This window comes from Dermochelys coriacea, chromosome 28, assembly GCF_009764565.3.
Source record: "Dermochelys coriacea isolate rDerCor1 chromosome 28, rDerCor1.pri.v4, whole genome shotgun sequence".
NCBI classification, from domain to species: domain Eukaryota; kingdom Metazoa; phylum Chordata; order Testudines; family Dermochelyidae; genus Dermochelys; species Dermochelys coriacea.
This window is the reverse complement of record NC_050095.1, coordinates 2,018,402-2,042,226: the sequence shown is the minus strand read 5'-3', so window position 1 is coordinate 2,042,226 and position 23,825 is coordinate 2,018,402. Positions and strand designations below refer to the sequence as shown.

The 23,825-nt window shown below is 55.9% G+C and overlaps 1 protein-coding gene across 8 annotated transcripts; it reads left to right on the top strand.

Moving 5' to 3' along the window:
* Positions 1-11,404: 11,404 nt before the first annotated feature.
* LOC119849337 (protein mono-ADP-ribosyltransferase TIPARP-like) lies at positions 11,405-23,427 on the top strand. Of its 8 annotated transcripts, XM_043503676.1 has the most exons (8): positions 11,538-11,856; positions 16,363-16,965; positions 18,295-18,457; positions 18,992-19,179; positions 19,272-19,517; positions 21,914-22,374; positions 22,473-22,503; positions 22,618-23,427. In XM_043503676.1, the coding sequence occupies exons 2-6, from the start codon at positions 16,400-16,402 to the stop codon at positions 22,362-22,364; spliced, it is 1,614 nt and encodes a 537-aa protein (XP_043359611.1). In that variant the 5' UTR covers positions 11,538-11,856; positions 16,363-16,399; the 3' UTR covers positions 22,365-22,374; positions 22,473-22,503; positions 22,618-23,427. The 8 variants fall into 8 exon arrangements, with proteins under 8 accessions (XP_038242203.1, XP_043359611.1, XP_043359610.1 ...); XM_043503675.1 differs by having other exon boundaries at positions 22,473-23,427; XM_043503673.1 differs by having other exon boundaries at positions 22,416-23,427.
* Positions 23,428-23,825: the final 398 nt, after the last annotated feature.

The following is a 23,825-nucleotide window of genomic DNA, read 5'->3' as shown; positions in this document are numbered from 1 at the left end:
GATAATAGAGTGGGGCATAGGCTTAGAAAATCTGCAGATGACCCCAAGCGGGAAGGGGGTGCAATCGTGTGTATGAGATCTGTGGGTCCTCTGAGCCCTGTGGGTGTGTGTCTGTGTGAGAGAGAGCTGTGTGTTCGTGGGTCTTTGGGTATCTGTGTCGCTGTGTGCAATTCGTGTTGTGTTTGTGAGTCTCCGGGTGTGGTGTGTGTTGGGAGGGATGTCTGCACTATCTATGTGTGTTTGTGGGTCTGTGTGTCGGTGTGTGTGACATCTCAGTGTGTTTGTGATTGTGGGTCTCTGTGTGGGGCCAGTCACTCCATCCCCTTGCCGGCTACCCCTCCCCCTCACTCTAGTCTCCCCAGACCCCGCAACCTCCTCCAAAAGCGAGTTTCCGTTTTCAATTGCTGAGCCAGGGCCTGGGGCCAGACAGGGCATGGGTCTGTAGCCCCAGGGACTGGTTCCCAGACAGTGCTAGTGCAGGCAGGGCCAGGACTCCTGGGTTCTCTCCCCGGCTCTGGGAAGGGAGTGGGGTCTAGTGGATAGAGTGGGAGGTGGGGCTGGGAGCCAGGACGCCTGGGTTCTCTCCCCGGCTCTGGGAGGGGAGTGGGGGGCTGGTGGGTTAGAGTGGGAGGGGAGGGAGGGGCTGGGAGCCAGGACTCCTAGGTTCCATTCTCTTCTCTGTATCACAACTGTGAGGACTGCAACTTGCCAAGGAGATGGGATTGGGGGCAGGTACATTTCCCCCCTGTGCCGGCCCCACAGCCTCTTCCTTCAGGCTGGTTCCAGGTCTGCACTTTTCTTTTTCTTCCTGTTGCTGAGAAATTGCCTCTCTCAGAGCTGCGGATGGCCGATCACACTGCAGAGCAGAGCCAAGGCCAAGCCGGAGGGGAATTTCCCCTTTCCTGGTTCCTTTTCTCCTGAAATAAAACTCAGGAATTTCCCAGTGGGGCCCTCAACAGGAAGAACAGAGACCAGCCAACCTGGGGAAGTGGGGAATGGGAGATGGGGCCTTTCCCCTCTACGGGAGACCGGCCCCAATCTGGCATCAAGGGCCAGGGCAGGGCTAGCAGGGGGTTGTGAGTTGCGAGTGAGGGGGACCGGCAGAGCTGGGGAGGGAGTTCAGGTCTGGGCTAGCAGGGGGCTGCGGGTCAGGAGTGAGGGGCACCGGCAGAGCTGGGGAGGGAGTTCAGGTCTGGGCTAGCAGGGGGCTGTGGGTCAGGAGTGAGGGGCACCGGCAGAGCTGGGGAGGGAGTTCAGGTCTGGGCTAGCATGGGGCTGCGGGTCAGGAGTGAGGGGCACCGGCAGAGCTGGGGAGGGAGCTCAGGTCTGGGCTAGCAGGGGGCTGTGGGTCAGGAGTGAGGGGCACCGGCAGAGCTGGGGAGGGAGCTCAGGTCTGGGCTAGCAGGGGGCTGCGGGTCAGGAAGGAGGGGCACCGGCAGAGCTGGGGAGGGAGTTCAGGTCTGGGCTAGCAGGGGGCTGCGGGTCAGGAGTGAGGGGCACCGGCAGAGCTGGGGAGGGAATTCAGGACTGGGCTAGCAGGGGGCTGCGGGTCAGGAGTGAGGGGCACCGGCAGAGCTGGGGAGGGAATTCAGGACTGGGCTAACAGGGGGCTGCGGGTCAAAAGTGAGGGGCACTGGTATTCACACTCCCAGCCCCTACCCCCCTGCCTGGTGGGATCCAGGTCTGTGTGATCTGGGGTGCCCAGGGCAGCCCTCACTGAAAAAGCAACTGTCAGGGCAGGCTGCAAAATGGAGCGCAGATACCCCCACGACTGCTGGGTAACACTGAAGTTAAATTCCCCAACTGGTCACAGACTGTGCTTCTGATCCCCCACACTGGTTATCAAGATGCAAAAACAAAATCACACAGTGATCTTATTGCATTCCAGTTCTCTGGCTCCCAGCACCTCGGTCCAGTACAGTGAGAAGTTATTAAAAAAAACTCTGCTCACGATACAAAATGTTCTTCTCACCCCAAAGAGCCAGCCACGTCGCCAGGTCAGTAGAGGTTTGGATCTTACCCAAATACCACGCTGCCAGCCAATCCTTTAGTGTCTAAAACGAAAGAAACAAGAAAAGATAAGGAGAGAAATGTCAAATGGTAAAACAGTCACATACATACGAGGCTTAAAGTCCATAGGTCAGGTTCCTACCAGTATTGGTGAGTTTGCTGGCTTGAAAGTCCCTCTGGAGCACATCCACAGCTTGGATGGGTCATGCAGCAGTTCTGCAGAAAAGGACCTGGCGTTACAGTGGATGAGAAGCTGGCTAGGAGTCAGCAGTGTGCCCTTGTTGCCAAGAAGGCCAACGGCATTTTGGGCTGTATTAGTAGGAGCATTGCCAACAGATGGAGGGACGTGATTATTCCCCTCTATTCGGCACTGATGAGGCCACACCTGGAGTATTGAGTCCAGTTTTGGGCCCCCCACTACAGAAGGGATGTGGACAAATTGGAGGGAGTCCAGCGGAGGGCAATGAAAATGATTAGGGGACTGGAGCACAGGACTTATGAGGAGAGGCTGAAGGAACTGGGGTTATTTAGTCTGCAGAAGAGAAGAGTGAGGGGGGGATTTGATAGCAGCCTTCAACTTCCTGAAGGGGGGTTCCAAACAGGATGGAGCTCGGCTGTTCTCAGTGGAAGCAGATGACAGAACAAGGAGCAATGGTCTCAAGTTGCGGGGTGGGTGGGGAGGGGATCTAGGTTGGATATTAGGAAACACTATTTCACGAGGAGGGTGGTGAAGCACTGGAATGGGTTCCCTAGGGAGGTGGTGGAATCTCCTTCCTTAGAAATTTTTAAGGTCAGGCTTGACAAAGCCCTGGCTGGGATGATTTAGTTGGGGATTGGTCCTGCTTTGAGCAGGGGGTTGGACTAGACACCTCCTGAGGTCCCTTCCAACCCTAATATTCTATGATTCAGTCCTGTGTTCGGAGCTTCAGTGTGTAGAAAGATTCCTCCAGAGGTAAGAAGCAGGACTGTAGACAAAGTGGAGAAGATGCAGTTGCCTTTTATAGTCTGTTGCCACATGGACTGTGCTTCCTTTGTTTCCAACACAAGCCGCCCGGCACATGGCTTGGAAGCCTTTTCTCTCCATAGGCATATCCCTACATGCCGTGCTGAGTCATAAGGTGTATCCCTTGCCTTCTCTCAATGGGCCAGTTGTACAGCTGATGGTCCTTAGTGGGCCATCAAGCAGGCTAGACAGCGCTGACACCCAAACTGTCTGGGAGTGTCACCCAGAGCATAGCACATGTTTTGAAATACAGACATATTGATAACTCATAATCCTTGCAACAAAGCCCATTGCGAAGTGTGTCCACATATCTATTCAGGGGACACCATCATAGGGCCTAATCACATCAGCCACGCTATCAGAGGCTCGTTCACCTGCACATCTACCAATGTGATCTATGCCATCGTGTGCCAGCAATGCCCCTCTGACATGACATTGGCCAAACCGGACAGTCTCTACGTAAAAAAATAAATGGACAGAAATCAGACGTCAAGAATTATAACATTCAAAAACCAGTCGGAGAACACTTCAGTCTCTTTGGTCACTCGATTACAGACCTAAAAGTGGCTATTCTTCAACAAAAAAACTTCAGAAACAGACTCCAACGAGAGACTGTGGAATTGGAATTAATTTGCAAACTGGATACAATTAACTTAATCTTGAATAAAGACTGGGAGTGGATGGGTCATTACACAAAGTAAAACTATTTCCCCATGTTTATTTCCCCACCCCCCCACTGTTCCTCACACTGCTGGAAATGGCCCACCTTGATTATCACTACAAAATGTCGTGTCCCCCCCCGCTACCCCCCACTCTCCTGCTGGTAATAGCTCACCTTTCCGATCACTCTTGTGACAATCTGTATGGTAACACCCATTGTTTCATGTTCTCTGTGTATATAAATCTCCCCACTGTATTTTCCACTGAATGCATCCGATGAAGTGAGCTGTAGCTCATAAAAGCTTATGCTCAAATACATTTGTTAGGCTCTAAGGTGCCACAAGTCCTCCTTTTCTTTTTGCGGATACAGACTAACACGGCTGCTACTCTGAAATCTGTCATAATACAGAGGTGATTCAAACACATAAATGAGATGATCATATTTGGCAAATCATAACATATTTGCAGATGCCTTACATGGCATATCTGGCACAACTCACTGCAATTTTACAATATTAATATTCATAATATCCTCAAGTGTCCCCCAGATTCCGTCATACAGCGTCACAGTCTCTGCACTGGTTACATTTGAGGCAGCTCCCTGCTCTCATAGCAATGGGCTCAGGCTCTGAGCAGACTCAGGCAGTATTGCTGATGCTCAGGGCACAATTTGAAGGTTTTCTCTGTAACGGTCACAGAGTCACTGGGGCGATGCTCTGGAACTACTCTCTACGAAGCCAGGCAGGACTCTGGGGGAGCCTCCTCTGTGAGCAGACTGTCACCAGGGCAAGAAGCTCACATGGCTTCCACCTTCCTGGGTCTGACCGCGGAGCATTCAGCCTCCCCTTCCTCACTATGCACTTCCCGCAGCAAGTCTGTCTGGGCGGGGCTCCTGGGGAAGCCAGAGGGGCCTGCACCCCAATACCACAGTCAGATGTGACTCTCAGCCAGCCAGGAAAACAGGAGGTTTATTAGTCGACAGGAACACAGTGTAGAACAGAGCTTGTTAGCACAGAAATCAGTGACTTTCAGCCAAGTACATCTTGGGGAGTCCTGGCCCAGACTGCCCTGGCCTCCCTCTCTTCCAGTCCTAAGTTGCAGACTGCCCAGCTTCCAGCGACCCATTGCTGGACCCCCAACATCCCCATTGCTCCTCCTCCTGGTCTTTCTCCTGCTTCCTGGGAAAAAGGTGTCACCTTGTTGCATCTCCTTCCTGGGTCTCAGGTTATATCCATGCAGACAGCTAAGCAGCCTCACTTGCCCCCAAGGGCCTCAGCCTAAATCACACACCCACTTCTCACCACCTAGGCATTGGTGTAATACACAAGGAAACTGAGGCACACACCGTATTAATACAGGACCGTAAGACTCACATGCAACATAACAAGGTGATTAAAACCCCACTTTGTCACAGTAACGATAATCTCTGGAGACTTGATTTTTTTTTTCCTGGTCCCACACACTGGTTATCAAGACGCAAAAACAAAGTCACACAGTGACTGAAGAACATTGTGGAGATCTGTCGCTCATCCTTCAACACTTATCCTTCGACACTTTGGGAACAAGGCTGCAGTCTATGAGGGGTAGATAGATCTGCTTAGGAATTGTTCAATGCATCAGGGGGTTTTTTGGGTCCAAAAATACTGATTTCTTGATTTCCAAACCGTTCACACAACGGGGTCGGGTTCAAAGAATTTCCTGCTTCAAAAAAGTGTTGAGGAAGAATTGTCCACATGTTTTGTTTCGACATTTTTTTCAGAACAAGCAAAAAAATCCAGATGGTTTCCCATTTGAAGTGACTTTTTCATTTCCCAATTTACATGAGCTACGCGAATGACAAAAGCATAAAGAAGAGAAGAACTTCAAAATCCACATTGACCCTTTTGAAAGTTTTGGAACAAAACACTTCAACTGATCTGAAATGGAAAAAAATAAATCTTTTTTGCTCTGCAAATATTTTTTGTGCTTTTGACTATTTTGTCTGTATTCAAGCTGAAGGGAAATTTCAGCCTCTTGAAAATATTTGCAGGATGGGAAAATCCATTCCCCCCACCAATGCTGTGGAGAAAGGGACACTGATTTGTTTCAGTTTCTGTTGGGCCTCCAGAAAATGCCCCTAATCTTCACACAAGTGCTTGACTTTAGGCAGTTGGGTTGTGCCATCCTTTTACATATGGTTAAACTGGTGCATTAAGAAAATAACTCCAATCCAATTTCATGCTTCAGGCCTTCAGCTGGCCACCAGCAGTGATCAGGAAGGAATGTTTCCCCAATGCACAATTGGCCATATATAGCTGGGATTTTTTTTATCTTCCTCTGCAGCCTCAGAGGATGGGCCACAGCAGGACACCAGACAGGAAGATCAGAGGGCGGAGTATTTGAAGCCACTGGGATTTGGATGTGTTACATACTTATGGAGGCCTGTAGAGGTGAGTCAGGATCAAGCTGGGTTCTATTCCTGGCTTGGCCACTGGGTGACCTTGGGTAAAGCTGCTCCACCGATCTCTGCCTCAGTTTCCCCATCTGCTACAGAGAGAGAATGTGGAAAAGCACCTGGAGAGCTGTTGATGAGAGCGAGGTGGTGTTATGTTTCTGTGAAATCTAAAACAATACAACAGTGGTGGTAAGATCGGCACCGACGAAGTGGAAAGTGTCTTATCTTCGTCGGAGATGAATATCACATAGGTCGTAAATCTTGTTCTGTTTGTACAGCCCCTAGCACGGGGGGGGGCCATGATGCGGGCTGCTAGGCGTGTATGGAGATATCAATACAAATAGTTTAAGCATATGGATCATTCAAAACCCACTCCTCTCTCATTCATCCTTCCTGTAACCAGTATCACTGGCGGGATTGCGCTTGAAATATTATCAGAGCTGGGGAGAAAATATTTTGGAGCTGTTTCCTATGAAGCCTGATCCAGCAGCTGGACTGGGCCTGGACTCCTGGGTCCTATTCCCAGGCCTGCTGCTGGGATCCAGTTACAGTCAACTTTTTTTACCCAAATCACTCTGTGGTTCCCCAAGAAAGGTTGTGATTAACTTACATTTTAAAAATTATTTCACTGTAAAAATAGATTTTTCCCCCCAATCAAAACTGCAAAAAATTTACCAAATAATACTTCTTTCAGTAAAACTCTATTTGAAGTTAAATGGACCCTCTATCCCAAAAACCGGTGAAATTAAAACTAAACGGGCTCATTTCCTTCCAGTGAAATTGACCTAAAGACTCAGGTTTCCTCTCAATTAAATCTAAATGTGTGCATTTGAGTGACATTGACCCAAAATAGCAGTGATTTGTCTCAATCGTTTTTAAATTCAATTTAAATGTGCATATTTCGTTCTAACAAAATGGACTCAGAGAAGCCATGGATCCGCTGAATTATTTTAAGTAGATCTAAACTGGCATCTCTCTTTCTAGTTAAATCCACTCCAGGAATCTGTGATCCGCTGAATTATTTTAATGAGATCTAAATTGGTAGGGTGACCAGATGTCCAGTTTTTATAGGGATAGTCCCGTTTGGGGGGACTTTTTCTTATATAGGCACCTATTATCCCCCACTCCCTGTCCAGTTTTTTCCGAGTTGCTATCTGGTCACCCTATAAATTGGCACCTTCCTTTCAAGTGAAATCAGCTCCAGGAATCTGTGATCTGCTGAATTATTTTAAGTAGATCTCAGCTGGCACCTCTCTTTCTAGTGAAACCCACTCCAGGAATCTGTGATCCGCTGAATTATTTTAATTTTAATGTCAATTGGCACCTCTCTTTCTAGTGAAACCCACTCCAGGAATTTGTGATCCGCTGAATTATTTTAATTTTAATCTCAATTGGCACCTCTCTTTCTAGTGAAACCCACTCCAGGAGTCTGTGATCCGCTGATTTATTTTAATTTTAATGTCAATTGGCACCTCTCTTTCTAGTGAAACCCACTCCAGGAATCTGTGATCCGCTGAATTATTTTAATTTTAATGTCAATTGGCACCTCTCTTTCTAGTGAAACCCACTCCAGGAATTTGTGATCCGCTGAATTATTTTAATTTTAATCTCAATTGGCACCTCTCTTTCTAGTGAAACCCACTCCAGGAGTCTGTGATCCGCTGATTTATTTTAATTTTAATGTCAATTGGCACCTCTCTTTCTAGTGAAACCCACTCCAGGAATCTGTGATCCGCTGAATTATTTTAATTTTAATGTCAATTGGCACCTCTCTTTCTAGTGAAACCCACTCCAGGAGTCTGTGATCCGCTGATTTATTTTAATTTTAATCTCAATTGGCACCTCTCTTTCTAGTGAAACCCACTCCAGGAATCTGTGATCCGCTGAATTATTTTAATTTTAATGTCAATTGGCACCTCTCTTTCTAGTGAAACCCACTCCAGGAGTCTGTGATCCGCTGATTTATTTTAATTTTAATCTCAATTGGCACCTCTCTTTCTAGTGAAACCCACTCCAGGAGTCTGTGATCCGCTGAATTATTTTAATTTTAATGTCAATTGGCACCTCTCTTTCTAGTGAAACCCACTCCAGGAGTCTGTGATCCGCTGATTTATTTTAATTTTAATCTCAATTGGCACCTCTCTTTCTAGTGAAACCCACTCCAGGAGTCTGTGATCCGCTGAATTATTTTAATTTTAATGTCAATTGGCACCTCTCTTTCTAGTGAAACCCACTCCAGGAGTCTGTGATCCGCTGATTTATTTTAATTTTAATCTCAATTGGCACCTCTCTTTCTAGTGAAACCCACTCCAGGAATCTGTGATCCGCTGAATTATTTTAATTTTAATCTCAATTGGCACCTCTCTTTCTAGTGAAACCCACTCCAGGAGTCTGTGATCCGCTGATTTATTTTAATTTTAATCTCAATTGGCACCTCTCTTTCTAGTGAAACCCACTCCAGGAGTCTGTGATCCGCTGATTTATTTTAATTTTAATCTCAATTGGCACCTCTCTTTCTAGTGAAACCCACTCCAGGAGTCTGTGATCCGCTGAATTATTTTAATTTTAATGTCAATTGGCACCTCTCTTTCTAGTGAAACCCACTCCAGGAGTCTGTGATCCGCTGATTTATTTTAATTTTAATCTCAATTGGCACCTCTCTTTCTAGTGAAACCCACTCCAGGAATCTGTGATCCGCTGAATTATTTTAATTTTAATGTCAATTGGCACCTCTCTTTCTAGTGAAACCCACTCCAGGAGTCTGTGATCCGCTGATTTATTTTAATTTTAATCTCAATTGGCACCTCTCTTTCTAGTGAAACCCACTCCAGGAGTCTGTGATCCGCTGATTTATTTTAATTTTAATCTCAATTGGCACCTCTCTTTCTAGTGAAACCCACTCCAGGAATCTGTGATCCGCTGAATTATTTTAATTTTAATGTCAATTGGCACCTCTCTTTCTAGTGAAACCCACTCCAGGAGTCTGTGATCCGCTGATTTATTTTAATTTTAATCTCAATTGGCACCTCTCTTTCTAGTGAAACCCACTCCAGGAGTCTGTGATCCGCTGATTTATTTTAATTTTAATGTCAATTGGCACCTCTCTTTCTAGTGAAACCCACTCCAGGAGTCTGTGATCCGCTGATTTATTTTAATTTTAATCTCAATTGGCACCTCTCTTTCTAGTGAAACCCACTCCAGGAGTCTGTGATCCGCTGATTTATTTTAATTTTAATCTCAATTGGCACCTCTCTTTCTAGTGAAACCCACTCCAGGAATCTGTGATCCGCTGAATTATTTTAATTTTAATGTCAATTGGCACCTCTCTTTCTAGTGAAACCCACTCCAGGAATTTGTGATCCGCTGAATTATTTTAATTTTAATCTCAATTGGCACCTCTCTTTCTAGTGAAACCCACTCCAGGAGTCTGTGATCCGCTGATTTATTTTAATTTTAATCTCAATTGGCACCTCTCTTTCTAGTGAAACCCACTCCAGGAATCTGTGATCCGCTGAATTATTTTAATTTTAATGTCAATTGGCACCTCTCTTTCTAGTGAAACCCACTCCAGGAATCTGTGATCCGCTGAATTATTTTAATTTTAATCTCAATTGGCACCTCTCTTTCTAGTGAAACCCACTCCAGGAGTCTGTGATCCGCTGATTTATTTTAATTTTAATCTCAATTGGCACCTCTCTTTCTAGTGAAACCCACTCCAGGAATCTGTGATCCGCTGAATTATTTTAATTTTAATGTCAATTGGCACCTCTCTTTCTAGTGAAACCCACTCCAGGAGTCTGTGATCCGCTGATTTATTTTAATTTTAATCTCAATTGGCACCTCTCTTTCTAGTGAAACCCACTCCAGGAGTCAGTGATCCGCTGATTTATTTTAATTTTAATCTCAATTGGCACCTCTCTTTCTAGTGAAACCCACTCCAGGAATCTGTGATCCGCTGATTTATTTTAATTTTAATCTGAATTGGCACCTCTCTTTCTAGTGAAACCCACTCCAGGAGTCTGTGATCCGCTGATTTATTTTAATTTTAATCTCAATTGGCACCGCTCTTTCTAGTGAAACCCACTCCAGGAGTCTGTGATCCGCTGATTTATTTTAATTTTAATCTCAATTGGCACCTCTCTTTCTAGTGAAACCCACTCCAGGAGTCTGTGATCCGCTGATTTATTTTAATTTTAATGTCAATTGGCACCTCTCTTTCTAGTGAAACCCACTCCAGGAGTCTGTGATCCGCTGATTTATTTTAATTTTAATCTCAATTGGCACCTCTCTTTCTAGTGAAACCCACTCCAGGAGTCTGTGATCCGCTGATTTATTTTAATTTTAATCTCAATTGGCACCTCTCTTTCTAGTGAAACCCACTCCAGGAATCTGTGATCCGCTGAATTATTTTAATTTTAATGTCAATTGGCACCTCTCTTTCTAGTGAAACCCACTCCAGGAATCTGTGATCCGCTGAATTATTTTAATTTTAATCTCAATTGGCACCTCTCTTTCTAGTGAAACCCACTCCAGGAGTCTGTGATCCGCTGATTTATTTTAATTTTAATCTCAATTGGCACCTCTCTTTCTAGTGAAACCCACTCCAGGAATCTGTGATCCGCTGAATTATTTTAATTTTAATGTCAATTGGCACCTCTCTTTCTAGTGAAACCCACTCCAGGAGTCTGTGATCCGCTGATTTATTTTAATTTTAATCTCAATTGGCACCTCTCTTTCTAGTGAAACCCACTCCAGGAGTCAGTGATCCGCTGATTTATTTTAATTTTAATCTCAATTGGCACCTCTCTTTCTAGTGAAACCCACTCCAGGAATCTGTGATCCGCTGATTTATTTTAATTTTAATCTGAATTGGCACCTCTCTTTCTAGTGAAACCCACTCCAGGAGTCTGTGATCCGCTGATTTATTTTAATTTTAATCTCAATTGGCACCTCTCTTTCTAGTGAAACCCACTCCAGGAGTCTGACATGTTTCAGAGTAGCCGCCGTGTTAGTCCGTATTCGCAAAAAGAAAAGGAGGACTTGTGGCATCTTAGAGCCTAACAAATTTATTTGAGCATAAGCTTTCCTGAGCTACAGCTCCCTGCATCGGAGTCTGTGATCCGCTGAATTCTTTTAAGTAGATCTCAGTTGGCACATAGTGAACTTGACCCAAAATTGATCCTCCCACTAAATCAAAACTGGACCCGCCCGTTTCTTTTGAGGGGAAATTGACACCCCCCCCCCCAATCAGCCATTGTCTCCATTTCTTTTTCATTTAAACCCAGGGCCTCTTCTTCCTTCTCCTCCCCAGGTGCTGAGAAAAGGAAAGCGAAACCCTGGCAGGCGGCCCAGGGTCCCACAGCCTCCCGCAGGAGGGGCCAGGGAGGTTTTCTCACCATGACTCAGGTCAGGCGCTGGCCAGCCGGGGGAGGAGATCGGGAAGGGCCCGGGGGGGACGGGACGGGGAGGCACTTTCCCGCGAGTTGCTGGGAAGAAGTGAAACTTTGACGAGACCTTGTTGTTGTTTGGGTCGCGGGGATCGTGGCTGCGCTGGGCTTCTGCCAACGCCCGAGCCCCCATCCGCGCAGGGCCAGGCTGGGCAGCGGCCCCCCCCCCCAAAAAAAAAAAAAGAGAAGGGGGGGAAAATACCAAGCAACAGGCACCCCCCCCCTTGCTGTTGGAAGCGGATCGGAGACAGGTGGGGTGCGGAGACCCGGCTGCTCTGAAGGCGGAGCTGGCTGCAGAGGGGGTGAGTTGGGGGGGCACCCCCAATGGCTGGGGTGGGGGCGGTTCCCTGCTCTCCTTGGCTGCCGGGAGCTGAGGTATTGGGGCGGGTCTGGGCTGAGAACGGATGCGATGAGGTGAGTGGATGGTTGCACCGGAAAGCTGGGAGCCAGGACGCCTGGGTTCTCTCCCGGCTCTGGGAGGGGAGTGGGGGCTGGTGGTTAGAGCGGGGGGGGGGCTGGGAGCCAGGACGCCTGGGTTCTCTCCCGGCTCTGGGAGGGGAGTGGGGGCTGGTGGTTAAAGCGGGGGGGGGGCTGGGAGCCAGGACGCCTGGGTTCTCTCCCGGCTCTGGGAGGGGAGTGGGGGCTGGTGGTTAGAGCGGGGGGGGGGGCTGGGAGCCCGGACGCCTGGGTTCTCTCCCGGCTCGGGGAGGGGGGCAGTAGGGGCTAGCGGTTAGAGCGGGGGGGGGGGCTGGGAGCCCGGACTCCTGGGTTCCGTTCCCGGCTCGGGGAGGGGGGCAGTGGGGGCTAGCGGTTAGAGCGGGGGGGGGGCTGGGAGCCAGGACGCCTGGGTTCTCTCCCGGCTCTGGGAGGGGAGTGGGGGCTGGTGGTTAGAGCGGGGGGGGGGGGCTGGGAGCCAGGACTCCTGGGTTCTCTCCCGGCTCTGGGAGGGGAGTGGGGGCTGGTGGTTAGAGCGGGGGGGAGGGGCTGGGAGCCAGGACTCCTGGGTTCTCTCCCGGCTCTGGGAGGGGAGTGGGGGCTGGTGGTTAGAGCGGGGGGGGGGCTGGGAGCTAGGACTCCTGGGTTCTCTCCCGGCTCTGGGAGGGGAGTGGGGGCTGGTGGTTAGAGCGGGGGGGGGGCTGGGAGCCAGGATTCCTGGGTTCTCTCCCTGGCTCTGGAAGGGGAGTGGGGGCTGGTGGGTTGGGGGGGAGGCAGGAACTAGGACTCCTGGGTTCTTTCCCCGCCCCATGCACTCTGACCTCTCTTCACCACTGTTTCCTCTTCCCTCCTGTCCGTCTGTCTTTTTGTAAAAACCCAGCTGCTTTCTTCCGAGATCTGCTCCCCCCCCCATCCCCCCAGGCTGGGCTGCTGATCAAGCTGTGGGTGGGGTGATATTTCCAGACCGTGCCTAAATTAGGTGTCTCCTGCTGGCTGAGCCCCTCCCTCTCCCTGCAGCTGTGCAAACCCAGAAGAAAGGGGGGGGTTCACTGAATTACCCCCTCCCTCTTCCCCCCATTTGATCCGCCCCCCCCGTGTCGCGAAACCCTAGCTGGACCCCTACTTTTCATCCGCAGAGCTCGGGGAGGGGGTGAGGCTGGTTATCCCACTTTCCTGGCTGGGGGAGGAAACTGAGGCACGGCGGGGAGGAGGGCAGAGGAGAAACTTGCATCAGGGCAGGGGGGCTCAAATCTTGGAATAACGCTCCGTTGCAAAGATTGGTTTCTGGTTTTGACCCTTTAAAAAACAAGCCCCACTTCTTGTGAGCAGAACTGAAGCGTGTTCATGAGACCAGGCCTCGGGAGCTGGGAAGTGATTCATTTCCCCACTGTCGAGAGATGGGAGGTATTGACAGTGTCGAGACTGTTTGAATCAGTAGGCTGGGTTCCCAGCCCCCCCGCTCTAACCACTAGACCCCACTCCCCTCCCAGAGCTGGGGAGAGAACCCAGGAGTCCTGGCTCCCAGCGCCTCCCCCCCAACAAGTCCTATATTGCTTTCCCCAGCCCCCTAAAATACCCCCACTATGGAGCCATCTCCCTAAGTAATGGAATGGCTTTGGGGGGGGTGATATCTGTACACACACACACCCATATCCTCTTGTTGGAGGGGGGAGGGGCGGGGTGTGTCTGATGTCAGTCCTGGGCCCATTGGCCTGCTCTGGAGGTGGCCCATGGGAGCTAGGGGGAGACCCTACAATAAGAAATGCCCTGAGTGGAGGAGAGGAGCAGAGTCTGGTGGGTTAGAGCAGGGGAGGCTGGGAGCCAGGACTCCTGGGTTCTCTCCCCAGCTCTGGGAGGGGAGTAGGGTCTGGTGAGTTAGAGCAGGGGGGCTGGGAGCCAGGACTCCTGGGTTCTATCCCTGGCTCAAGGAGAGGAGAGGGGGCTAGTGGTTAGGGTAGAGGGTGGGGGCTTGGAGCCAGGACTCCTGAGTTCCATTCCAGCCATTTCCAGCCCTGCCTGGCAATAGCTGGCAAGTGCTAAATCACAAGATCCGTTTGCTGTGACACTTCCAGCTCCTGGCCTGGATGTGCTGGGGGATGGGGCCTGTTCTCTCGGGGCTGAGCCAGCCCGTAGTTCATATCCCAGCTCCTCCCTCCGCATGGGGGACTGGGAGATGCGATGGATCAGTGACCCCCCATCCTGTGGCCCTCAGGGTTACTGATTCTGGGGAGGGCCGGGGGAACAAACTGCCGGGGCTCGGTTCCCAATGAAGGAAAATGATACGTCTGGAGGAGGAACAGAGAGGTGATTTTTACCTCTGGATTTGGCCCTGGTGTGACGGGGAAACCGTGTCTCCGTTCTGGTGCGAAACTCCCAGCTGCCCACTGCAGCGCAAAAACACAGCTACGCGTCTCGCCAGTTCGTGGTGGTTTTGCCAAACTGTCCTGCTGGGGGCAAAGAGCTTCTAAAAAAGTCAAAACTGGCTTGATATTTTTTTGGGGGTGTGGAAAGGATCAAAAGGACGCTTCAAATTTCCTTCCACGGGATGGGTTTTTAAAAATCGCCAAAGCCTTTTAAGAACTGTTGAAATCTGGCGTTCGGTTCGCATTGGCCTTGTGCGTTTTGTTTAACAATGGCCCAAACGGTTTTGCTGCGTTGAAATTTTTTCCTCCCGACTTTTGGTCTGCATCATCGGCGCATGAAAAATTGCCCAGACATTAAACACACCATGAAGATCTATTCGAAACCCCTCTGGGTTGGGCGTTTCCGGGCACTGAATTTTTGGAATGTTTGCCGAAACGTTTGGTTAGTTTTTTTTTTTTTTTTTTTTTTTTAAAAACCATCAAAATTGAAACAATTTTCACTCACGCCGCAGTTTGTCCTTTTTACGACTCTGTATTTCACCAAAAAATCCCTGCAACAAGTTTTGTTTAGCTCCAAACACCGTCAAAAACCATTTTGTTAACTGCCTGTGATCTGCAAAACCCACCGCTCTCGTTCCAGTGTCGGCACTTCGCCAAGGAAGCAGAAACGCTGGAGAAAATTCAGCAGAGGTACAAAAATGATCAGAGAAATCCCGCAGCCTACAGCAGTAGAGAAGGCCCAGCCAAGGCCGACGCACAGATGCCGTTTCTCTTCTTAGCCGTGTCTACGCTGGGGTTTTGCTCAGCAGAGCCGTGTTGCTGTCGTTTTTCGTACGCTTGACCGACACGGCCACGCTTGAAGTGTCGATCAAGTCGGCAAAATATGTGGGAAGAGCATCGAGGATTCAAAAGAATGCGGCAAAACTTATCAGCCCTCTAGCTGAGCGAGCAGAAGCCGTCAGGTGACAGGATCACCGTGGATCAGAAACACAGGATGGCTGGGTTTTTTTGGGATTTCCACCGCACCAGCTTTTTCGAGAAGCCGACCGCAAATTTCAGCCGGGACCAGAAGACTAGAGGTGTCGAAAGAAACTTTCCATTTTGACCCCTTGTCAACATGTTGGGGGGGGGGGGAAGGTCCCCCCTTTCAAATCAAAGTTTGGAAACCCAAAGTGGCTTCAAGCCGGGACGGTTTTGTTTGGAAAAATGTCAAAACAGCCCCACCCCCCCAAGACGAACAATGGGGTGAAACTACCACAAATTCGCAACCGATTTTGGTGTCCCCAGATGGACCTTTTTCTTCCAGGGTGTGGGAGGTTTCAGATGGAGAATTTTGCCTGAAGAGATCCTGGCAGTCTTTGCTCGGGGTCACTCAGATCTCTTCCTAAAACATGGGATTTATCCCCGCTCTAGACATCAGTCCCGAATCTCACCCCCTCAAGCACCCCAGACAGACCCTCATTAGCCCTGGAGCTGGGGGAGGAGTCATCACACCGGATCAGGCCCATCTTGCTCGGTGTCCTGGCTCTGCCAGCGATCGGCACCAACTGAATTGTAGCTAGGAGCCAGGACTCCTGGGTTCTCTCCCCAGCTCTGGGAGGGGAGCAGGGGCTGGTGGGTTAGAGCAGGGGGGGCTGGGAGCTAGGACTCCTGGATTCTCTCCCGAGCTCTGGGTGGGGAGTGGGGGCTGGTGGGTTAGAGCAGGGGGAGCTGAGAGCCAGGACTCCTGGGTTCTCTCCCTGGCTCTGGGAGGGGAGTAGGGGCTGGTGGGTTAGAGCAGAAAGGGGCTGGGAGCCAGGACTCCTGGGTTCTCTCCCCAGCTCTGAGAGGTGAGTGGGGCCTGGTGGGTTAGAGCAGGGGGAGCTGGGAGCCAGGACTCCTGGGTTCTCTCTCCAGCTCTGAGAGGCAAGTGGGGCCTGGTGGGTTAGAGCACGGGGGGCTGGGAGCCAGGACTCCTGGGTTCTGTCCCCCAACACTAACCCTTGGTCATTCTCTGTCTCCGTTTTCCAGCTCTCCCCGGTAGGATCGGGCTGTTTCGAGGCGCCCCATGGCGGCCGGCAGTGATGCCCCCGCAGCCCCGCCGCCCGCCCGGCTCGCTCGCCTCAAACGCTCCCACCGTTCGGCGTTCCGCCCCCCCGTTGTGCTGCGGATCAAGGCCCAGGCGCAGCTGCTGCACCGCCGGCCCCCGGAACCGGGCGGCGCCGCCCCAGCCCCCGGCCCGCCCTCCCCGGCCCCGCCGGCCCCCGCCGGCGACCCCTACGGGGAAACGGTGGAACTGGCGCTGCGGGAGGCAGAGGCGGCTCCGGAGCCGACCCCCGGGGCCGGGCCTGGGTGCGAGGAGCTGACCTTGGACCACCTGCTGGAGATCGTGGCCCAGCTGGAGTACCACACCCACCCCGAGGACGGGGTGGACATCTGCCCCCACTTCCTCCTTGGCTGCTGCTTCTCCGGGGCCCGCTGCCCCCAGCACCACACCCTGCTGCCCTACCACTGGCAGCTCTGGCAGAGCGCCAGCCTCCCGCCCGGCTGGCTGAGCGTCGGGCCCGAGGCCCACGAGACGCTGGAGCGGCTCTACAGCGACCCCGAGCGCACCCACGTGCGGGCCTCCTACCAGTGAGTGCGCGGCCGGGGGGAGCCAGGACGCCTGGGTTCTCTTCCCCGGCTCTGGGAGGGGAGTGGAGGCTGCTGGGTTAGAGCAGGGGGGGCTGGGAGCCAGGACTCCTGGGTTTCTCTCCCCGGCTCTGGGAGGGGAGTGGGGGCTGGTGGGTTAGAGCAGGGGGGGCTGGGAGCCAGGACTCCTGGGTTCTCTCCCCAGCTATGGGAGGGGAGTTGGGGCTGATGGGTTAGAGCAGGGGGGGCTGGGAGCCAGGACTCCTGGGTTCTCTCCCTGGCACTGGAAGGGGAGTGGGGGCTAGTGGTTGGAACCAGGGCGTGGGGCTGGGAGCCAGGACTCCTGGGTTCTCTCCCCGGCTCTGGGAGGGGAGCGGGGTCTGGTGGTTTAGAGCTAGGGGGGGTTGGGAACCAGGATGCCTGGGTGGTTTGTTCAATGTCCCCGAGTTACCTCGATTGGTGTCAGGTTGGGGGAAGGTCGTTGACAGGGCTTGGGGTGGGGGGCATGGGCTGGGGCAGGATGAGGGGCCGGACGTGGGGTGTGTGATCAGGGGGCAGGGAGGAAGGGGGTACACATGGGGGCAGTTCCGGTGGGGGAGCAGGCATTGGGTCTGTGCTGGACATGGGGTACAAGGGGTCAGCTGGGGGGTGTCGGGTTCATTGGGAAGGGGGCAGGTCAGGGGTAGAGGCTGGGGGATCACCTAAGGTGTAGTTCTCAACCAGGAACCCGGGCCCCCGACCCTGCCACCCGGGGCTGCAGCCGAAGCCTGAGCACTGGGGGGCATGGGGGCCCCAGGCTGTTGCCCTGTTTGCTGCCCCCTAACGCCAGCCCCGGCTTTGATCTGCAGAAAGCCAGTTCTTAGGCCACAGCACGTTGGGGGGGGAGGGCGGGAGAGAACCCCTGACCTAGGGGGACAATGCGCATTTGTGCATGATCCTGGGGGCTCTGGGGCAGGAATGGGGGGCAGTGGGGCAGGGTTTGGAGGTGTGAGGGACTGGCGGTGTGGGAAGAATGGGGGCAGTGGGGCAGGGTTTGGGGTGGGGGGGCTGGTGGTTTGGGGGAATGGGGCAGTGGGGCAGGATTTGGGGGCATGGGAGGGAAAGGGGGCAGAGCTTGGGGTGGGGGGCTGGCATGGGGAGGAATTGGGGCAGTGGGGCATGGTTTGGGGCCTTAAGGGGTGGCAGTGTGGGGAGCAGTGGGGCAGGGTTTGGGTTGTGAAGGGAGTGGCCGTTTAGGGGGCAGTGAGTGGGTAGCGGGGAGCAGTTGGGGGTGATGGGCAGGCCCCAGCCCAGGCCCCCCCCAGTAACCCCCGTCTCCCCTCGGCCCGGCAGGGGCGTCACCTTTGACATCGACCTGGTGGCCATGCAGGTGTGGAACAGCCCCAGCTTCACCCGGGTCCGGCGCCTCGAAACCTCGCCCGCCCCCGGCACCCCCTTCCGCACCACGCGGCTCTTCTACTGGAAGGCGCTCGGTGGCTGGGAGCCCTACAGCGAGGTGCGCCGGACGCCGGGGTTCCCTCCCCACTGCGGGGGAGCGCTGTGGGGCTGGGAGCCAGGATGCCTGGGTTCTCTCCCTGGGTGGACTGGGGGTTAAAACAGGGTGGGGAGGAGCCAGGATGCCTGGGTTCTCTCCATGGCTCTGCCGGGGGGGAGTTGGGGCTGGTGGGTTAGAGCGGGGGCGTGGGGAGCCAGGACTCCTGGGTTCTCTCCCAGGCTCGGGGAGGGGAATGGGGGCTGGGGGTTAGAGCCGGACTCCTGGGTTCTCTCCCCAGCTCTGGGAGGGGCGTAGGGGCTGGGGGGGTAGAACGGGGGGGGCTGGGAGCCAGGACTCGTGGGTTCTCTCCTGGACTCGGGGAGGGGCGTAGGGGCTGGTGGGTTAGAGCCGGACTCCTGGGTTCTCTCCCCAGCTCTGGGAGGGGCATAGGGGCTGGGGGGTTAGAACGGGGGTGCTGGGAGCCAGGACTCCTGGGTTCTCTCCCTGACTCTGGGAGGGGCGTGGGCCGCTGACCCCTCCTCTCTCCGCCCCCAGCCCTTCACCCAGAGCATCGAGGCGGCGCTGCGGAGCGGCCAGGAGGAGGCGCTCTGCAGCACGGCCGAGCACAGCTACCGTCTTGACCTGCGGGCCGGCTACCAGCGCAACCTGGCCACGGGCACCCTGCGCCCCCTGCGGGCCCGGCCTGCCTTCCGCGCCCCCGCCCTGCTGCTGCCGGAGCTACGGTAACCGGCCCCCCCCCCGCCGTCCCGCCGCGCGCCCCCCCGCCCCAGAGCCGGGCGCACGGCCCTCCTCACTCCCTGCCTCGCCCCTGCAGGACGCTCTGTGGCAGCCTCTACCTGGGCCCCCCGCCGGCCCCGGGGCCCCCCCCGGCCCCGCCCTACCCCGAGACCTGGGCACCGCTGGCCCCCGGGCAGGACTGGCACCAGGCGCCAGTGGCGGTGGAGGAGCACGGCTTCCGGCTCATCTACGGGCTCTTCCACAAGAGCCTGCCCGAGGCGCGGTACCGCCTGGAGCGGGTGTGGCGGGTGCAGAACCCCTTCCTGTGGGACAAGTACAAGCGGTGAGTGCCCCCCCTGTGCCCCCCCAGTCCTGCACCCCCCCAGCTCGATCCCCTGCACCCAGCACCCCCTAACCCCTCCCCTGGGCGGAGAACCCCTTCCTGGGGGACAAGTACAAGCGGTGAGTGCCCCCCCGCACCCCCCAGCCCTGCACCCCCCCAGCTCGATCCCCTGCACCCAGCACCCCCTAACCCCTCCCCCTGGGCGGAGAACCCCTTCCTGGGGGACAAGTACAAGCGGTGAGTGCTCCCCCCGCACCCCCCAGCCCTGCACCCCCCCAGCTCGATCCCCTGCACCCAGCACCATCTAACCCCTCCCCATGAGGGCAGAACCCCTTCCTGTGGGACAAGTACAAGCGGTGAGTGCCCCCCTGTGCCCCCCCAGTCCTGCACCCCCCAGCTCGATCCCCTGCACCCAGCACCCCCTAACCCCTCCCCCTGGGCGGAGAACCCCTTCCTGGGGGACAAGTACAAGCGGTGAGTGCCCCCCCCGCACCCCCCAGCCCTGCACCCCCCCAGCTCGATCCCCTGCACCCAGCACCCCCTAACCCCTCCCCCTGGGCGGAGAACCCCTTCCTGGGGGACAAGTACAAGCGGTGAGTGCTCCCCCCGCACCCCCCAGCCCTGCACCCCCCCAGCTCGATCCCCTGCACCCAGCACCATCTAACCCCTCCCCATGAGGGCAGAACCCCTTCCTGTGGGACAAGTACAAGCGGTGAGTGCCCCCCCTGTGCCCCCCCAGTCCTGCACCCCCCCAGCTCGATCCCCTGCACCCAGCACCCCCTAACCCCTCCCCCTGGGCGGAGAACCCCTTCCTGGGGGACAAGTACAAGCGGTGAGTGCCCCCCCCGCACCCCCCAGCCCTGCACCCCCCCAGCTCGATCCCCTGCACCCAGCACCCCCTAACCCCTCCCCCTGGGCGGAGAACCCCTTCCTGGGGGACAAGTACAAGCGGTGAGTGCTCCCCCCGCACCCCCCAGCCCTGCACCCCCCAGCTCGATCCCCTGCACCCAGCACCATCTAACCCCTCCCCATGAGGGCAGAACCCCTTCCTGTGGGACAAGTACAAGCGGTGAGTGCCCCCCCTGTGCCCCCCAGCCCTACACCCCCCCAGCTCAATCCTCTGCACCCGACACCCCCTAACCCCTCCCCCTGGATGGAGAACCCCTTCCTGTGGGACAAGTACATGCGGTGAGTGCCCCCCCATACTCCCCAGCCCTGCACCCCCCCAGCTCAATCCCCTGCACCCAGCACCCACTAACCCCTTCCTGTGGGACAAGTACAAGCGGTGAGTGCCCCCCCATACTCCCCAGCCCTGCACCCCCCCAGCTCAATCCCCTGCACCCAGCACCCACTAACCCCTTCCTGTGGGACAAGTACAAGCGGTGAGTGCCCCCCCCGCACCCCCCAGCCCTGCACCCCCCCAGCTCGATCCCCTGCACCCAGCACCATCTAACCCCTCCCCATGAGGGCAGAACCCCTTCCTGTGGGACAAGTACAAGCGGTGAGTGCCCCCCCTGTACCCCCCAGCCCTGCACCCCCCCAGCTCAATCCTCTGCACCCGACACCCCCTAACCCCTCCCCCTGGATGGAGAACCCCTTCCTGTGGGACAAGTACATGCGGTGAGTGCCCCCCCGTACTCCCCAGCCCTGCACCCCCCCAGCTCAATCCCCTGCACCCAGCACCCACTAACCCCTTCCTGTGGGACAAGTACAAGCGGTGAGTGCCCCCATCCACCCTGCCCCAGCAACGCCCCCCAGCCCTGTGCTCCCCATGCCTCCCCCACTGTGCCCCCAGCCTTGCCCCCCATGCCCTGTGCCCCCGTCGCACCCCCCACACCCTCTGCCCCTTGCCCTGCCCCCGCTGAGCCCCCACAAGGCCTGCGCCCTCCACTCTCTCCTAGTCCTGTCTGCACTGTCCCCCCCTGCCCTACCTCCCTGCCATGCTCCCCCCAGCCCTGTGCCCCCCACTCCCCTTAGCCCTGTCCCTTGTGTCCCCCGATCCCCTAGGCTCTGTCCAGCCACACCCTGCGCCCCTCACTCCCACCAGCCCTGCCCCCGCGGCCACGCCCCCCGAACCCTGGCCCCCCTCTCCTTCCTTGCCCAGCCCCTCTCACCCTGCATCCCCGGCCACACACCCCAGCACCTGCCCCTCCACGGCCCCACCAGCCCCCCCAACCCCTCCCCCTGGGCATTTCCTGGGTGCAGAGCCCCTTCCTGTGCAACAGGGACAAATGGAAGGGTGCCCGGCTCTAACCACCACTTCCCTCCCAGCGCCAGGGCGAGAACCCAAGAGTCCTGGCTCCCAGCCCCCCCCCCCCGCTCTGACCCACCGGCCCCCGTTCCCCTCCCAGCGCCGGGGCGAGAACCCAGGAGTCCGGTGTGTCCCCCCCCTGCAGGAAGCAGAGCCACATGAGCCGGCAGATGTCCCCAGAGCAGCGGCTGCGGAACGAGCGTCACCTCTTCCACGGGACGTCGGCGGGCGCGGTGCCAGCCATCTGCAAACACAACCTGGACCCCCGGCTGTCGGGGAAACACGCCGCCCTCTACGGGCAGGGCAGCTACTTCGCCCGCCGCGCCAGCTACTCCCACCGCTACGCGCCCCCCGCCGAGGCCGGCCTGCGCCACGTCTTCCTCTGCAAGGTGCTGGTGGGGCGCTCGGCCCTGGGGCAGCCGGCCCTGCGCCGGCCCCCGCCCCTGGACGCCGGCGACCCGGCCAGCGACCTGTACGACTCCTGCGTGGACAGCCTGAGCGACCCCCAGATCTACGTGGTCTTCGACAGCGACCAGTGCTACCCCTACTTCCTGCTCCAGTACCGCCAGCTGGAGGAGGTGGTGAAGGTGGACTGAGCCGGGGGAGGAACCCCCCTGGATTCGCCTGGCTGCGGCGTGAGGGGGAAAGAACCCAGGCGTCCTGCAGCCCCCCTGGATTCGCCTGGCTGCAGAGTGAGGGGGAAAGAACCCAGGAGTCCTGCTGCTGCCCCCCCTTCTTTCCCGGCTGCGGCGTGAGGGGGAAAGAACCCAGGCGTCCTGCAGCCCCCCCTGGATTCGCCTGGCTGCAGAGTGAGGGGGAAAGAACCCAGGAGTCCTGCAGACCCCCCCCCCCCCCCGGATTCGCCTGGCTGCGGAATGAGGGGGAAAGAACCCAGCCGTCCTGCAGCCCCCCCCCCCCCCAGACTTTCTCGCTCTGTGCTCAAGGGGGACGGGGCTGCGCCCCCCCAGGAGGTGAGGGTGGACACAGGGACTTCCCATGGAAGGGGCTGGCGCGGGTGTGATTGATCTGGGTTGGGTCCAGCAGGAAGTGATGTCACTAGGCACAACCTGGCCACTCAGGGTCCAGCAGGAAGTGATGTCATTCTACAGCAGGCAGTGATGTCACTGGACCTGACCCAGCCACGCGGGGCCAAGCAGGAAGTGATGTCATGCTACGGGCTCCAGCAGGAAGTGACATCCACCAATGGGCTTGGCTAGTTGCAGGCCTTGACATCATGTATGAAGGCTACACCTGGCCATGATGTCATTACAGAGCCAACCAATGGGGCACAGGGACTGGCAGTTGACTCGTTTGACCCTGGGAGGCCCCGCCCACACAAACCAGATGCTGATTGGGCGTAAACTGAGTCAACAAAGCAAGGCCAGTGGGAGCCCCTCCCACTTTGCCAAACCAGCTCCCGATTGGCAGAGGGCAGTGGCACTGGGCTCGAACCCGGGGCCTGCCTGCGGGCGTCTCCTGCTGCTGCTTAATAAGGGGGGGGTGGGGCTGTTGTAGGGCCCAGGCAAGGCCCAGGCCCGCCCCGTTGCCCCCCAGCAATAAACCAGGCGCGGAGCCTAGGCCATGATGTCCGTGTTCTCTGTGGGGCGGGGGTTGCTCCCCTGGGAATGGGCCAGAATGAAGCTTGCCTCAGTTTCCCCACCTGGCTCTTTCTTTCCAGCCGAGCCCCCATGGACCAGAGATGTGGGGCCGGGGCGTACTCCCCACCCCGCTAGCAACTCATGGTTCCCAGCAGGGGCCCCCTTCCCCAAGGGAACGAGGCCCCCCCAAATCTAGCACGGGGGGGCTGCTTCCCTTCATTTTCCCCCCGATCTGCCTGGCACGGGGCCACAGCCAGGCCCACTGCTCTAACCCACCAGCCCACTCCCCTCCTAGTGCCGGGGAGAGAACCCAGGGGTCCTGGCTCCCAGAACCCCCTGCTTTTGGCAAGGTGGTCCTGCCTTTTGGCTCCAGTTTACACCTGGGGTTTCCTCTCCAGTAAGACCCTCACACCTGTACCCCCCCGTCCCCTCACCACCGGGCTGGGGGGCTCGTGGCTG

Excerpts from the sequence above, each read along its gene's own strand:
- LOC119849337 (XM_038386275.2), top strand. The coding sequence starts at position 16,400 with ATGGCGGCCGGCAGTGATGCCCCCGCAGCCCCGCCGCCCGCCCGGCTC. Across the intron at positions 16,966-18,294 it reads CACGTGCGGGCCTCCTACCA|GGGCGTCACCTTTGACATCG; the intron begins GTGAGTGCGCGG and ends TCGGCCCGGCAG. Across the intron at positions 18,458-18,991 it reads GCTGGGAGCCCTACAGCGAG|CCCTTCACCCAGAGCATCGA; the intron begins GTGCGCCGGACG and ends CTCCGCCCCCAG.